We start from the raw sequence: 17,080 nt of genomic DNA, 5'->3' as shown, positions 1-17,080 counted from the left end.
ATTACAACTTGCAAACAATAGACCCAAAAACACGACATCTTACCACCAACAAATTATGGCGCTACACATTAGGTTGGCCAGACACACAGACACACACACAAAAGCAACATAAACACAAACAAAAAACTCCCAAACCACCCCCAACCTACCAATGCCAACCCCAGCTCCCCTCCCTACTTTACCATCCGCCCCCCCCCCTGCCAAAAAAAAAAAAAAAAAAAAAACACCAACAAATAAAAACTACAAAATAAACAAAACTCAATCACACATTACAACTCAAAAACAACTGCAACAAAATAGGTGCTCTCCAACACAGTCATGAAACAACCCCACCCCACCAAGCCACCTAAATCCACAACCATTACCTACAACCCACCACTCCCTCCCCCCCCCCCTCCACACACACACACACACACACACACACACACACACACACACACACACACACACACACCAAAACCCCTAAATTCACCATCCTCGGCCTGTACATATTACTCACTGCCCTCAGAGAAACAAATGGTTCAAATGGCTCTAAGCACTATGGGACTTAACATCTGAGGTCATCAGTCCCCTAGACTTAGAACTACTTGAACCTAACTAACCTAAGGACATCACACACATCCATGCCCAAGGCAGGATTCGAACCTGCGACCGTAGCAGTAGCGCGGTTCCGGACTGAAGCGCCTAGAACCGCTCGGCCACAACAGCCGGCTCAGAGAAACAAGAAAAATACAATGCTCAGAGACACTCTTCTGCCAGCAATACTCATCTAAATGAGATTGCAGATTAGAAGACCACCTCTTCCCTCTCACTATGACTGATATAACTGCCCCCCAAACCCCTCTATTGTATTAGTAGGCTACACCACCCAGTTTTGTAATTTTTAAACTGCAAACTATGGTTTACAACTAAACGATCATAACCCCTCTTCCCCAAACCCCTGTATGACAAAAACCATCTGAAACTAAAGTACTCCCCTCCCCAATATACGCTTCAATTAATCCCACCAGTTGCCTCTCACTACACCTCTCTAAAACCCTGAAAACACTATCACCATAACCCCCCCCCCCCCCCCCCCCCCGAACTAACGACCACCACACCCACAAACCAACTGGAGACTTACCCCTCTCATACTTCCTCTTCCCAGACTATGACTCGTCCATCTCTACCACCATCCCTAGCCTACCAAACTTACCCCTACACTACACTTACTCCGAACACACTTCCCTACAAAAAGAAAACCAGTCTAACACTGTCCTCTCACTCACTCCTGTCTCATGCACACAGGAACTAATAGAGGACCTATAACAGAAACAGTAAATCATCAAAACAATCTCTCTCATGGCCAACCTTGATTTCTCGAACCAGGTATTGCGTCTAATGGAGTACCAAAGGTTATCCTTCCAACACACGTCCCTGGTCCGAGATTCTGGAACTCTCCCTGACCTCATATTCTCTCGGCACACACTACAACTCACAATTTCTGCTGTTAATCCAAACATCTGCAGAAACTTAATCAAGGACAACATGTCCTCCCCATCTCCGCCCGCAACATCACGCTACTGAACTTGATCGTCATATCCTTACCTAAAGATCTACCAACACCAAAGCACAAATGAAACAAATACACCATGTAACACTGTGACACACACACACACAATCAAACAACAACAACAACAACCAATTAAAAAAACTAAAATGCACACTGTACCACAACAAGACGACATCTACAAACAGAACCAACTCAAACTAAACTCCGTGCCGTAATGATGTCACACATCATAACATCCTTACGTCATGGGTCAAAGTAGACGGATGGGATCGGACGCTTCTGTTGACCCAACTCTAGAACTGTCAGTGGAATCGGGTGGCCAGTAAAAACACCCGACAATTAACTTGGCTTCACCTACACATGTTATAAATGACCAAATAACTTTAATGACACACTCAACTTTGATTTCAATCAAGACAATATTTTTGTGAACTGCAATGGACACTCCCTCTTCTATGGCCACTAATCTATCTTTCCAATATACATTCCACAATTCACTAAATATCTCAACGCTTTCTGCTTCAGGTTCAGCCAGCTCTTGCTACCAAGAATAATTTGAGCACAGTAACTTTCTTGGAGGGAAGCAAATTTGGGAACTTTACTACCAATACTTCGTCAGTTTACTGATAAAATTATGACAGTCAAAGTGTCTTTATACTGAATGCTGTTTGACTTCCCTTGCTGCATATCGACTGGCAAGTGTTCATCAGACCAAGTCAAACTACCGCCAAGCCTAAGAAATCCCAAGTGCACTCCACAAGTACTCTGCTATCCAAGTAGCTGCTTGTTTAGTGTAGTGCACCACTGATCTATCACTAGGAGTCCTACAAATGCCCACAGGGTAATGCAGGTCTAGAAACCTGCAGCCAAGACTGTGACAAAGTCAACAAAGCCTTTGGTTGAGACCCTTCACTCGGCTCCAAACCAAATGATCCCAATCAACTCTGGGAACAATGCTGCAAACTGTGAGGCAGCAGTCTAGCTAGTCCATGGTCAACTGTCCTTTTAACATTGAGCCAACTTCCTCTACGTACTTTATTCCTGTGTTTCAAGTTCTTCATTGAGATGTGACACTACTGCTTTTTTCATCTAATTTACTGAATGCGTATATCTTTGTAGCCTTTAGTAATGTTTCACGGGACGTCTTATCATGCTCTCCACTAACAAAACTATAGTTTTCCCCAAGTGACTCTTTGTTGATTAAAGTCTCCACCGATCATTTCAAAATGCTTGGGAAACTTATGTACAAGTGAACTACAGTTTTCTCTAAGGTTTTCAGTTACATCATGAGGTGAGTCCGGTGGGTGATAGAAAGATCCAATTACCATTTTATGCCCACTCCTGATACTGGCTCTTGTCCAAACAGTCTCACATGCAGCTTCAAGTTCTCTCTCAGTTCTTATCTACTGTGACAAATACACCACCCTCACTTCCCATTAGCCTATCCTTTCAGTATACACTTAAATTTTCCTCAAAAAATCTCATTGGTACCAATTTCAGGTTTCAAATAGCTTTCTGTACCTATTGTTGTGTGAGCTTCACTGCTTTTCAGGAAGTTTAGTACTCTCACCTCTGGGGGGCATTCTTACAATTATACTTCTGTGTCTTCTACAGCTATTGTTATCTGGACTGGACGGAGAGTCACCTGATCTAAAAGCCCTTGTGTGCACCTTCACAAAGTCAGCTCCCTTGGTAGCAGACTTTGTTGTGTGGTGCACACCTGACCCATTTAGGGGGACCCTACAGTTCTCAACCCTATTGCCCAAGTCCAGAAAGTTGCAGCCTCGCTTGTAACAGAACCCTCAACGTCTCTGGTTCAGGTCCTTCCACCTGACACAGAACCAAGGGCTGCGGTCAGTTCTGCGGGCAAATGCTGCAAATTGTGAGCTTCAGAAACTCAGTGTGGATGGGTGGCCTTCTCAACCTTCTCTACTGCATGGTATATTGGGGAGTATCCTCTTCCCAGCACTTAACAGTGACTTGTTGGTTGTGGAGGTAAAGGTAGGCAGGAGTGTGAAACAGGTTAATTTCCACTATTTGCTCTCCTCTCGTTACTTGGACTTCAGACAACCAAACTTCTAGAAAAATTACAAACGTAACTTACGTTCTTCATTTTTATTACTCCGTTTGTATTCTTATGAGTAGGTAAACAAGGAAGACTTAAGGATGATAATCTTTTTAAAACAGTTGCATAAATTTCATAAAACGTTCTATTAAATCAACATTTAAAGTGTGTTCCAACGACTTTGTGATCAAAATAACTACAATTAATCAATAATGAGGGCGTTTACAGCGAGAAACTTGGTAAAATATGATGCTTTGTTTTAATTTCTGAAGCAATTGATAAAACGCGAAGTCAAATGTCGAAATTCTGAACTATTGTTACAGACGGACTTTCATAATATTGTTGCCTGAAATAATATTTTGGAATAAACAGCTCACACGCAAATCATAAATATTGCTTATTACAACGTATTTATATTACGTACCTGCGTCGCCGTGCCCACATAAAAGTATTAAGTAACTCTTATAGGTTGGCAGACGAAAAACTATCGACGCACACTTAAATTTACGTTTCGATCAAAGATATTACGTTGTGATAGCATCATCCTTGGTACGCGATTCGCTTGTGCTACACATGTTGTGGTACACGTCAATGATAGTTGTGAACTGTAAATGAGTATTAGAAACAGAGAATTTTTTATTTAAATTCGACAGAAATTGGCTGTAGAGCAGAAAACTTGCAAATATGCATTCTGTACTGGTCAGAGGAAACGCAATACTTGCGTATACTTTGAGCGTCTTAGCTGCCCTTACTTTCTGCTGTTTTCTGTCAACAGTATTTATGGATTACAGAACTAAAGCGACGATGAACACTGTTACGGTTATGGTGTAAGTATGAGCCCTTCACGTGCGTAGTTCTAAGTTCTTGCCTGTTCTAAGGGTAAAGGAAATAAGCGCCATATGTTTAATTGTTATTTTGCAGGAAGAAGCACCCAAGCGACAGTGCAAGACGCGAGCTAAACGATCTGGGAGTACTGACGTTTAATTTACAGACAGATATCCTTTTTGTATACGGCTTTTAAACGTCCAGTGTGTGATACAGAAGCACAGATAGTTTTGTTTATCTAGTACTACGACATTTCTGTATTTGTTCCATAGTTATGATCTTCCAGTGCTTCTGAAATTGTAAGTTACGGAAGTATTTTGCTATGTGCGCTTACTTTTCAGTCGTTAATCTTCCATTTTTTTTTCTTTATTCCTGTGCCAGCAAAATCATCAATGGCCACAGAATAACATTTGCTCAAGTTTAAATTTTCGTTTTTATCTTCTCTATGTTGAATTAATAGTAGAATATGTGTTATCTTAGTATAGTTCGTCTTTTTATTCCACATAAGATATGATGCTTCTGTCATATTTAGTGAGAGTGCTGTTGACAGATTGATTTAAATTGTTATGATAGGGGATGATGCGCAATAATGAGACCATTAATCGTTTTTTTAAACCATTGAAACTCATTGCTGCAGTCACATTTGTTACAATATTAGTTTGCATGCTTCCACCCAGTACTGTCGTTCAATGTTATTTTCTGGAGCGGTGTAGTTGAGGTTAATCAAATAGGTAATAGCTCTACAGACGCAGGCTTAAGAATATTATGTAAAGTTGATAGTCAAACATTTGTTGGGAGCCATTGGAATTCTTGCACAATATATTTATTCATCAAAAGTATTTGTGATGAGCAAATTTAATATTAATTGTGACATTCAGAAACAAAATACTAAAGTAAAAGATACCTTCATATAGACTGTATACATGTCTCAGGTTTATTACAAAGTTTTATACTCGGTTACAAAGGTCTACAGTGGAAATCGGCTTTCTGGACAGAGAGAAGGGAGTGCAAGGGGCATAGCAGCAGATGTTTGTGGTTCGTGCAGTGATAGTGTAGACAGAGTGCAAAACCATTTTTTGTTATAAATCAAGCTATCCTAAGTGGGATGAGAAAAATTATGTAATGTATTTACAATGTAGGAAAAGACAGATTGCTACCTACCATAAAGAAGGCATGTCAAGTTGCAGACAGGCACAATTAAGACACGCACATAAAGCTTTTGGGAACAGCCTTCATCAGTAAAGAGACACACACACACACACACACACACACACACACACACACACACACGCGTGCGCGGTTGCCAACTCCTCCAGCATCTCCGGCTCGAGTCGTTGGAGTTGGTGGTGTGTGTGTGTGTGTGTGTGTGTGTGTGTGTGTGTGTGTGTGTGTGTGTGTGTGGTTTTTTAAATGATGAAGGCTGTGGCTGATAGCTTTATGTAAGTGTCTTTTAATTATGCCTGTCTGCAACTTGACATGTCCTCTTTACAGTAAGTAGCAATTTGTCTTTTCCTACATTGTTGATATTCCTCTCTGGATTTTTCCATTATTTGACAAAATTTATATCATTTTTATGTATTTATTTTTTTCATAGACCATTCAGTATGGTTGTATGACATATCAGGTACATTGCAGAATAATATATGCATATAGAATGTTAATAAAGTAGGTTATGATTAGGTGAGGATAGGGCAGTAAGTGAGCCAAGGCCTAATCAAAGGAACCATTCTAGAATTCACATTAGCAACATGGGGAAACCCTGGAAAACCAAATTCAGGATACTAGTTAGGGAATAACCCACAGCTCTCCCAAATGTGTGCCCAGCACATGAAGACTGGTGTAGCCACCTCAAACAGTACATGATTCAAATGGGAATCATGAATTTACTTTGTGAGCAACATGCACAATAAGTAAATCAATGAATAAAATATTTTGAAAATAAAAACACTTGGCCACATTACATAACACTGCTGAAAAGTAAAACTTGCACAATAAGTAATCAGTGATGTAACCAAATCATGAAACTTTGATATAAAACACACCTGAAAAGATACAAACAAATGGAGCACATTATGTAGCACAGCTGAAAAGTATAACAGCATATATATTCAGCTAGAGCTTTGCTATGGAGTATGGCATCCTTACCAGATAGGACTGATGGAGGATATTGAAAAAGTCCAAAGTAGGGCAGCTCACATTACATTATCATGAAATAGGGAATAGTCATGGACATACAAGGGGTCGACAGAAGCGTCCGCTCCCACGCGTCGGCTTTGACACGTGACGTAAGGGTGTTGTCGTGTGTGACGTCATGACGGCGCGGAGTTTGGTTTGTGGGTGTGGCGTGTTTGTAGATGTCGTCGTGTTGTGGTTTGTTGTGCTCTCTGGTGGTATGTTCAGGGTTTTCGTTTGTGTGGTGTAATGGGCTCAGTTTGCTTTTGCTCATTATCCAGAATTGTTTGAGTGTCGGCTGTGTTTGTAGTGGAATTCGTTTCAGTAAGTTAACGATTTTGTGTGAAGGTTAATTTAGTGTTTTTCGCTGTACATCGTGTGGTATTAGTAAAATTAATCAGTTGTTGTTTTTGTTTAGGAATGGATATGAAGGGTAAAATTAGCAGTACGCAGGTAAAGGGAAGTGTTTGATCCCAACGTGTGGCTGTGTATGTTGGTACTGTTATCGGGAAATATTTTTGAGCTATATAGGCCAAGGAAAGTGTTTGATCCTAATTTATGGTATCGGGATCTGGTGTTGAGCTATATAGGTCAAGGGAAGTGTCCGATTCCAGATGATATTGTGTTTAGTGGTATTTGGGGAGTTTTGTGATGTCTGTTTTTTTCGTCGTTTTGTGTGGTTTCGTATGGGGGTGGGTGTCTAAATTTCTGAATTTTTTTATATTTAGTTTACCCCCACCCAAAAACACCCCATTTCCTGCGCTTGCCCCATTAGTGTCATTAGGCTTTTTGTGGAAAGTGTGTGCGTTTGTTTTTCGATGTATTTACGTCCTCATAATGTGTACGTAACGACTTTATATGCGCCATATTGGATTCGTGGTTTATGGTCGATTCCGCCATATTTGTGACATCATGGGTCAAAGCGGACGGGCGGGATCGGACGCTTCCGTATTTCCCATACGAGAGTGAGTTGTGTTGACAATCATTAAAACAAAGCTGTTTTTCCATTGCGGTGTGTGTAATCACAAAATTGCAATCATCAGCTTTTTTTCTCTGAGTGGGAAAATATTTTGTCGCGAACCAACACAGGGAGGAATGATCATCATAATAAAATAAGAGGCATCAGAGCTTGTGCAGAAAGATTTGTTCATTTTTCCCACATTCTGTTAGAGAATGTAACGGTAGAGAAATAGATTGAAGGTGATTTGATGAACCCTCTACCAGGTACTTAGTTATGAGTTTGCGTAATCGTGTAGATGTAGAGGCTCAACAGTAAATGAGATCCTAGTAATCTTGTAAGCCAGCATTTACATTGTAGAAACACTTCTCTGTAAGAAACAACTGGAATGGAAAGTACTCTTTTCACAGCCCAGAAAAGGTGAATGTGTAATGAGCAGAGCTAGGGATGTAAAAAAAGGGAATTAGTTTTCAGCTTATGTGATAGTTTCAGAGGCACTTAAATCTAAACATCTTGATGTAATCACACTTTTTTACTTGCAAGTATTAGTACCCATATCGTGTAATATAATGTCTCATGTCTAGTAAAGTAATGTGATACATAATGTTATATTGTATAACATGCGGTTATGTCATCCAACATGACACTTGTCATATAATGCAATGTGACAAAATGTGTCATTAAAGTTCCATTCGATGATATTACTGGTTACTATGGCTGGTGAATCTTCTGGATATGGGCAAAAGATCAGGGACTTCAGCCTATAAATTGCAAGATGTGTGTGTGTGCCAACCTAAGAGATCTCACTGTGCTGGGGACGTAGGATTAACTTGTAAGGTGTTTGGATATAAATGTCTTTGAAGCTGCCAGATAAACAGTTAGCTAGTTCGTTTCTTTCACATCCCTAACTCTGCCTGGGACGTATTCATCTTTCTTTGTTCTTTCTGGTTCCCAAATTTAACTCTAGTATATTTCGACATTAGGCTGCCATAGCTTTGCAATTCACGTAGATTTTTGTTGTCTCAGGCAGCAACGAATCTGGTATAGGTTTTTTTATTATTTATTAATAGAGGGAAACATTCCACGTGGGAAAAATATATCTAAAAACAAAGATGACGTGACTTACCAAACGAAAGCCCTGGCATGTCGATAGACACACAAACAAACACAAACATACACACAAAATTCAAGCTTTCGCAACAAACTGTTGCCTCATCAGGAAAGAGGGAAGGAGAGGGAAAGACGAAAGGAAGTGGGTTTTAAGGGAGAGGGTAAGGAGTCATTCCAATCCCGGGAGCGGAAAGACTTACCTTAGGGGGAAAAAAGGACGGGTATACACTCTCGCGCGCGCGCGCGCACACACACACACACACACACACACACACACACACACACACACACACACACATATCCATCCACACATATCCATCCACACATATCCATCCACACATATCCATCCACACATATCCATCCACACATATACAGACATATTTAGACATTTAGCTACCTTAATTTAAGTATTAACTGTATTTTTCTTACTTGTCACTTCTTCTTCCGTGTATATTTGCTTTTAGGAAGCTTTGTCGGGTGCTATTAATAGTGTTCCATAGATTTCGTGTTTGTTTTGAATACAGTCAGAGAGAGTCCCTTTAGTCAGCCATAGTGCCAGTAGAGTCAGTGTCGTCGTAACTGCCGTCTGCTTCACGTCTGCTGTGCAGCGAGCTACCTTAATTTAAGTATTAACTGTATTTTTCTTACTTGTCACTTCTTCTTCCGTGTGTATTTGCTTTTAGGAAGCTTTGTCGGGTGCTATTAATAGTGTTCCATAGATTTCGTGTTTGTTTTGAATACAGTCAGAGAGAGTCCCTTTAGTCAGCCATAGTGCCAGTAGAGTCAGTGTCGTCGTAACTGCCGTCTGCTTCACGTCTGCTGTGCAGCGAGCTACCTTAATTTAAGTATTAACTGTATTTTTCTTACTTGTCACTTCTTCTTCCGTGTGTATTTGCTTTTAGGAAGCTTTGTCGGGTGCTATTAATAGTGTTCCATAGATTTCGTGTTTGTTTTGAATACAGTCAGAGAGAGTCCCTTTAGTCAACCATAGTGCCAGTAGTGCTAGTGTTTGTTTGCAATACAGTCCAGAGACAGGTAGTGCTATTTTCATTGTTTTCTACAAGAAGTGCCTAGCAACCACAGCTTAGTGAATAAACAGCCGCCTTTAGTGAATTAGCAGTCTAGTTAAAGGTTGATTAACTCTCTTCAGTAAATTGATTCCTTAGGATGGATTGGATGTGTGACTGCTGTGTACGGACGCAGGAGGAGCTGGCCACTGTTCGCGAACAGCTGAGCGTGTTGAAGGCCGCGGTCAGCGGTCTTCAGGCTGCTGCCTCGGAGTGTAGCGGCAGTGGGGAGTCTGGTGCGTCGCAAGGTACACCCCAGGTGTTACATGCTTCACCCACTGTCCCTGCTGTCGAGACATCTCCGCGTGTACTGGGCGCGGTTGGGCCACCCTCTCCCCAAGGGGAGTGGCGGGTTCAGCGGCGTTCGCGGCGCACGAGGCGGAGGGTCAATGTGGAAGCTGGCCGTGTGGCATCGCCCGCTCTGCCTGTGAGTGGACATGTGGCTGCTGCTTCAGCAAGGTCCGAGCAGGCACACGGGGGGAGGGGTTTATTAGTTATTGGAAGCTCCAACGTTAGGTGGGTGATGGAGCCCCTTAGGGAAATAGTGGGACGGTCGGGGAAGAAGGCCAGTGTTCACTCTGTCTGCTTGCCGGGGGGTCTCATCCGAGACGTGGAGGAGGCCCTACCGGCGGCGATAGAGAGCACTGGGTGCACCTGACTGCAAATTGTTGCTCATGTCGGCACCAATGACTCCTGCCGTCTGGGTTCAGAGGTCATCCTCAGTTCGTACAGGCGGTTGGCGGAATTGGTGAAGGCGCTAAGCCTCGCTCGCGGGGTGAAATCAGAGCTAACTATTTGTAGTATCGTTCCCAGAACCGATCGCAGTCCTCTGGTTTGGAGCCGAGTGGAAGGCTTAAACCAGAGGCTCAGACGATTCTGCCGAGATCTGGGGTGCAAATTTCTCGACCTCCGCTATCGGGTGGAGAAATGTAGGGTCCCCCTGAATAGGTCAGGCGTGCACTACACGCCGGAAGCGGCTACAAGGGTAGCGGAGTACGTGTGGAGTGCACATGGGGGTTTTTTAGGTTAGAGAATCCCCTCCCTAGGCCCGACAAGATGCCTCCTGAGACGCAGCAAGGTAGGAGTAGGCAAAATGCAACAGGGAATAACAATATTAATGTGCTAATAGTAGACTGCAGGAGCGTCTACAGAAAGGTCCCAGAACTGCTCTCATTAATAAATGGTCACAACGCTCATATAGTACTAGGGACAGAAAGTTGGCTGAAACCAGACGTAAATAGTAACGAAATCCCAAACTCAGATTGGAATGTATACTGCAGAGACAGGCTGGACAGTGAAGGGGGAGGCGTGTTTATAGCAATAAGAAGTGCAATAGTATCGAAGGAAATTGACGGAGATCCGAAATGTGAAATGATTTGGGTGAAGGTCACGGTTAAAGCAGGCTCAGACATGGTGATTGGATGTCTCTATAGGCCCCCTGGCTCAGCAGCTGTTGTGGCTGAGCACCTGAAGGGTAATTTGGAAAATATTTCGAGTAGATTTCCCCACCATGTTATAGTTCTGGGTGGAGATTTTAATTTGCCGGATATAAACTGGGAGACTCAGACATTCATAACGGGTGGCAGGGACAAAGAATCCAGTGAAATTTTTTTAAGTGCTTTGTCTGAAAACTACCTTGAGCAGTTAAACAGAGAACCGACTCGTGGCGATAACAAATTAGACCTTCTGGTGACAAACAGACCCGAACTATTTGAAAAAGTTAACGCAGAACAGGGAATCAGCGATCATAAAGCGGTTACGGCATCGATGATTTCAGCCGTAAATAGGAATATTAAAAGGGGTAGGAAGATTTTTCTGTTTAGAAAAAGTGACAAAAAGCAGATTTCAGAGTACCTGTTGGCTCAACACAAAAGTTTTGTCTCAAGTACAGATAGTGTTGAGGATCAGTGGACAAAGTTCAAAACCGTCGTACATAATGCGTTAGATGAGTATGTGCCAAGCAAGATCGTAAGAGATGGGTAAGAGCCACCATGGTACAACAACCAAGTTTCGAGAACATACCTTCACCGAAGAGTCAAGCAGTATATTGCTCCCTCCTACGTATATCTCGAAGAGACCATGAGGATAAAATCAGAGAGATTAGAGCCCACACAGAGGCATACTGACAATCCTTCTTTCCACGAACAATACGAGACCGGAATAGAAGGGAGAACCGATAGAGGTACTCAAGGTACCCTCCGCCACACACCGTCAGGTGGCTTGTGGAGTATGGATGTAGATGTAGATGCAGATGTAAATTATTTCGCATTTCAGATATCCGTCAATTTCCATCTATACTATCGCACTTTTTATCGCTGTAAACACGCCTCCCCCTTCACTGTCCAGCCTGTCTCTGCGGTATACATTCCAATTTGAGTTTAGAATTTCATTACTGTTTACATCTGGTTTCAGCCAACTTTCTGTCCCAAGTACTATGTGGGCATTGTGACCGTTTATTAATGAGAGCAGTTCTGGGACCTTTCTATAGGTGCTCCTGCAGTTTACTATTACCACATTAATATTGTCATTCCCTGTTGCATTTTGCCTACTGCTACCTTGTCACATCTCAGGAGGTGTCTTGTCGGGCCTAGGGAGGGAATTCTCTAACCTAAAAACCCCACATGTGCACTCCACACGTACGCCGCTACCCTTGTAGCTGCTTCCTGAGTGTAGTGCATGCCTGACCTATTCAGGGGGACTCTACATTTCTCCATCCAATAGCGGAAGTCGAGAAATTTACGCCCCAGATATCTGTAGAATCGTGTGAGCCTCCGGTTTAAGCCTTCCACTCGGCTCCAAACCAGAGGACCGCGATCGGTTCTGGGAACGACACTACCTCAGATTCCACCCCACGAGCGAGGCTTTCCGCCCTCACCAATTCCGCCAACCGCCTGTATGAACTGAGGATGACCTCTGAACCCTGATGGCTGGAGTCATAGGTGCCGACATGAGCAACAATTTGCAGTTGGGTGCACCCAGCGCTCTCTATCGCCACTGGCAGGGCCTCATCCACATCTCGGATGAAACCTCCAGGCAAGCAGAGTGAACACTGGCCTTCTTCCCTGACCTTTCCACTATTTCGCTAAGGGGCTCCATCACCCGCCTAACATTGGAGCTCCCAATCACTAATAAACACCTCCCCCCATGTGCCTGCTCGGACCTTGCTGGAGGAGTGGCCACATGACCACTCACAGGCAGAGCGGGGGATCCACACGGCCATCCTCCACATTGACCCTCCGCCTCATGCGATGCGAACACCGTTGAACCCCCACCCCACCCCCTGTGGGTCCGGGGTAAGAATAGGCCCGAGGTATTCCTGCCTGTCGTAAGAGGCGACTAAAAAGAGTTTCAACCATTTCGGCCTTCCATGTGATGGTCCCCCTTGGGGTTTGACCTCCATTTTTTCAAAATTCTACAGAAGTACGAGCCTTTTGGGGAAGGACACCTTACGTGGTGTACCACTGGTCCTAAGTGCACTAAGACCTTGGCACTCAGCATTGTACCGGCGTTGTAACCATACCCACTATTCCTCAAATTGGGCCTAAACGCCTGATGGGTTGTCCTAGTTACGCCCATAGGGCGTCTCCATCTGCACCAGCGATCATGATGGACTTTCCATGGCACCAGAAATCCAGCACGGTAGCCAGCCCGTTGTGGTGGGGTCGTCGTGTACCCTCTAGGTTGTAGCCCCCTGACAACACAGGGATCGTACTGCCGATACCTGAGCTGCACCCTCTCCACGTCGGCCAAGGAGTAGATGCCAGTCTCCTTGGGGCATCAGGACTCCCACCAACGGTCATCCTGCCAGGTGGCCCTTGCTGAGGCTGGGTGGCGCCCGTGGGGAGAGCCCCTGGTCGGAGTGGGTGGTATCGGGGCGGACGTTTCGCAGATTAAACGTCAACACGTATCAGGTCGCTCTGCGGCCGAGTCTTTCAAAAGAAAAGGTACCGTTTCTAGTTCTGGTTCTCCTGCCCTTTCCCCCTTGGCCACTCCCTGGGAGGAGGGACAGGCCCGCCGGCTTGGGGCGAAGTACTTCCCCCCCGCTATTTGGTCTGTTCTCGAACCGATGGGGGAACGTTCGCCACCTCCAAGCCCATGTTCTTTGTTCAGCACATTGAGGAAATCTTCGGGGAAATTGAGGCTCTCAGCAAGATGCGTTCAGGGTCCGTTCTTATCAAGACCACCTCCGCCACACAGTCGGCAGCGCTCCAGGCGTGCGACCGCCTAGGGGACATCCCAGTGTCCATTGTCCCGCATCTGGCACTAAATAGGACGCAGGGGGTTATTTTTCATCGTGACCTCCTGCTACAATCTGATGAGGAGCTCAGGGCCAACCTGGAGCGCCGAGGCGTGCATTTCGCCCGGCGAGTCCAGCGCGGCCCCAAAGACCATCGCATCGACACCGGGGCCTTTATCCTCGCCTTCGAGGGGGACGTTCTCCCAGAGAAGGTAAAGGTGATGTGCTACCGGTGCGACGTGCGACCTTACGTCCCGCCTCCTATGCGCTGCTTTCGGTGTTTGCGCTTTGGGCACATGTCGTCACGGTGTGAGGCTGAGCCCCTTTGTGGCGATTGCGGACGTCCTCTTCGTGAGGAACATACATGCACCCCACCACCTCGGTGCATTAATTGCCCTGGCCTCCACTCGCCTAGATCCTCAGACTGCCCCGCATATCAGAAGGAGAAGAAGATACAAGAACTCAAAACTTTGGATCGACTCTCTTATTCTGAGGCCAGGAAGAAGTATGACCGCCTCCATCCCGTGCCGTTGACCACTTCGTTTGCCTCAGTTGTGTCCACTCCTTCCGCGGTATCCTCACCCCTATCCTGTCCCCCCTCCGCCTCCTCCGCCCATCAGGGGGCTCTGCCTCCGCCTCCCAAATCCCTCCCTTCCAAATCCTCCTCCCCCGTGGCCCCCGCCCCCTCTGCCCCAGGGGCCACCCTTCCTCCTCTTCCTCTCCCCCCGCCACCTGAGAAGCGATCCTCTTCTCAGGCGTCTATTGGGGAAACGTTCCGGACCCCAGCTTCCGAGGTCCGGCGTTCCAAAACGGACCCCGCGCGTGAGGACCTTCTTCGGGTCCAGCCCACCATCCCTGTGCCTCCTCGGCCTTCCAAGAAGGCCTCAAAGAAGAAGTCTCTATCCCCCTCTCCACCCCGGCGTGTTTCGTCTGACGCTCCATCCGTGAGTCGCTGCTCCCGGCCGTCCTCAGTTTCGCCGGGACGCTCTGCTGCCAGGCGCTCAGCTGGCCTCTCGTCGACAAATGATGCTGCCCCTCCTACACAACCAGGGACAGCGGCCGCAGCTGGCGACGAGTCGATGGAACCGGATCCGCCTCCCGTCGGTTGTAGCGTTGTTCCCTCGCAACCTGGCCCTCCGCGGCCGTCGAGGTGACCAGCTCTTCCCCCGTCTCGTTCCCCCAACTTTTTGACTAGCGATGGCGTTGTTTCATTGGAACATAAGAGGTATTCGATGTAATCGGGAGGAATTACAACTGCTCCTCCGCCTGCACTGTCAGCTCGTCCTTGGTCTCCAGGAAACCAAGTTGCGCCCGACTGACCGTATTGCCTTTACCCACTATACCTCGGAGCGGTATGACCTCACCCCTGTGGACGGTACCCCAGCTCATGGTGGGGTCATGTTGCTCGTTCGGGACGATGTCTATTACCGTCCCATCCAATTGACCACCCCACTCCAAGCAATAGCTGTCGGCAATACTCTTTCTGCTTTTACTTTTTCAGTTTGTACCATCTACACTCCACCGTCATCTGCTGTTAGTCAGGCTGACATGATGCACCTGATCGTTCAGCTTCCCCCGCCGTTTTTATTGTTTGGCGACTTCAATGCCCATCATCCCCTTTGGGGCTCTCCTGCATCCTGTCAAAGAGGCTCACTCTTGGCGGATGTCTTCAACCATCTCAATCTTGTCTGCCTCAATACCGGCACCCCGACTTTCCTCTCGGACTCTACTCATACCTACTCCCACTTGGACCTCTCGATCTGTTCTACCACTCTTGCCCGTCGGTTCGAGTGGTATGTCGTTTCTGACACCTATTTGAGCGACCACTTCCCCTGTGTCGTTCATCTCCTGCACAACACCCCATCCCCACGTCCTTCGCGCTGGAACATACCGAAAGCTGACTGGGGACTTTACTCCTCCCTGGCGACTTTTTCGGACCACGATTTTCTCAGTTGTGACAGTCAGGTCGAATATCTCACGGCTGTTATCATCAATGCTGCCGAACGTTCCATTCCTCGTACTACCTCTTCTTCACGTCGTGTTTCCGTCCCCTGGTGGAACGAGGCTTGTAGGGACGCTATCCGTGCTCGACGACGTGCTTTACGCACCTTTCGCCGCCATCCTACGTTGGCGAAGTGTATTGAATACAAACGACTCCCAGCGCAATGCCGTAGAGTCATCAAAGACAGCAAAAAAGCTTGTTGGGCCTCTTTCACCAGCTCCTTTAACAGTTTTACTCCCTCTTCCGTCGTTTGGGGTGGCCTGCGCCGGCTATCGGGCATTAAGGCCCACTCCTCGGTACCTGGCCTGACCTCAGGTAATGAGGTCCTTGTTGATCCTGTGGCTGTCTCCAACGCCTTTGGCCGCTTTTTCGCGGAGGTTTCAAGCTCCGCCCATTACCACCCTGCCTTCCTTCCCGGGAAAGAGGCTGAAGAGGCTCGGCGACCTTCCTTCCACTCGCTGAATCTGGAAACTTATAATGTCCCCTTTACTATGCGGGATCTCGAACGTGCGCTTGCACTGTCCCGGTCTTCTGCTCCGGGGCCAGATGCCATTCACGTTCAGATGCTGGCACACCTTTCTCTGGCGGGCAAAAGCTTCCTTCTTCGTACCTACAATCGCGTCTGGACCGAAGGTCAGGTCCCCATGCGTTGGCGTGACGCCGTCGTTGTTCCTATACCCAAACCCGGGAAGGATAGACACCATCCTTCTAGTTACCGCCCCATTTCTCTTACAAGCTGTGTCTGTAAGGTGATGGAGCGCATGGTTAATGCTCGGTTAGTCTGGATTCTTGAATCTCGACGACTACTTACTAATGTCCAATGCGGGTTTCGTCGCCGCCGCTCCGCTGTTGACCACCTTGTGACCTTGTCGACATTCATCATGAACAACTTTTTGCAAAGACGCCAAACAGTAGCCGTGTTCTTTGACTTGGAGAAGGCTTATGATACCTGTTGGGGACTCCGGCTGCAGTGTATTGCTCACGGTTTGTCGAACTTCGTGCTCGACTTGCCGGTCACACCTTCATTTACACCGATGGCTCCAAAACTGACGATGGTGTCGGCTGTGCCTTTGTCGTCGGGGCCGCCACCTT

General features: G+C 46.2%; 2 protein-coding genes across 4 annotated transcripts in view; one reads left to right on the top strand and one right to left on the bottom strand.

Annotated features, from left to right (window-relative positions):
* Positions 1-4,143, bottom strand: part of LOC126412680 (protein lethal(2)k10201) — a 101,554-nt gene extending 97,411 nt beyond the window's left edge. For all 3 annotated transcript variants that reach the window (XR_007575329.1, XM_050082386.1, XM_050082385.1), the window contains exon 1: positions 4,042-4,143. The gene's annotated coding sequence lies outside the window, so the exon portion shown is untranslated. The remainder of the gene's footprint in view (positions 1-4,041) is intronic.
* Positions 4,144-4,157: 14 nt separating this feature from the next.
* Positions 4,158-17,080, top strand: part of LOC126412676 (signal peptidase complex subunit 3) — a 76,093-nt gene continuing 63,170 nt past the window's right edge. Inside the window, exons 1-2 of the mRNA XM_050082380.1 lie at positions 4,158-4,444; positions 4,539-4,613. Coding sequence (XP_049938337.1) covers positions 4,302-4,444; positions 4,539-4,613 — 218 coding nt within the window. The 5' untranslated portion in view covers positions 4,158-4,301. The remainder of the gene's footprint in view (positions 4,445-4,538; positions 4,614-17,080) is intronic.

This window comes from Schistocerca serialis, chromosome 7 (assembly GCF_023864345.2).
Source record: "Schistocerca serialis cubense isolate TAMUIC-IGC-003099 chromosome 7, iqSchSeri2.2, whole genome shotgun sequence".
Taxonomy (NCBI): Eukaryota; Metazoa; Arthropoda; class Insecta; order Orthoptera; family Acrididae; genus Schistocerca; species Schistocerca serialis.
This window is presented reverse-complemented; position numbering and strand designations above follow the sequence as displayed.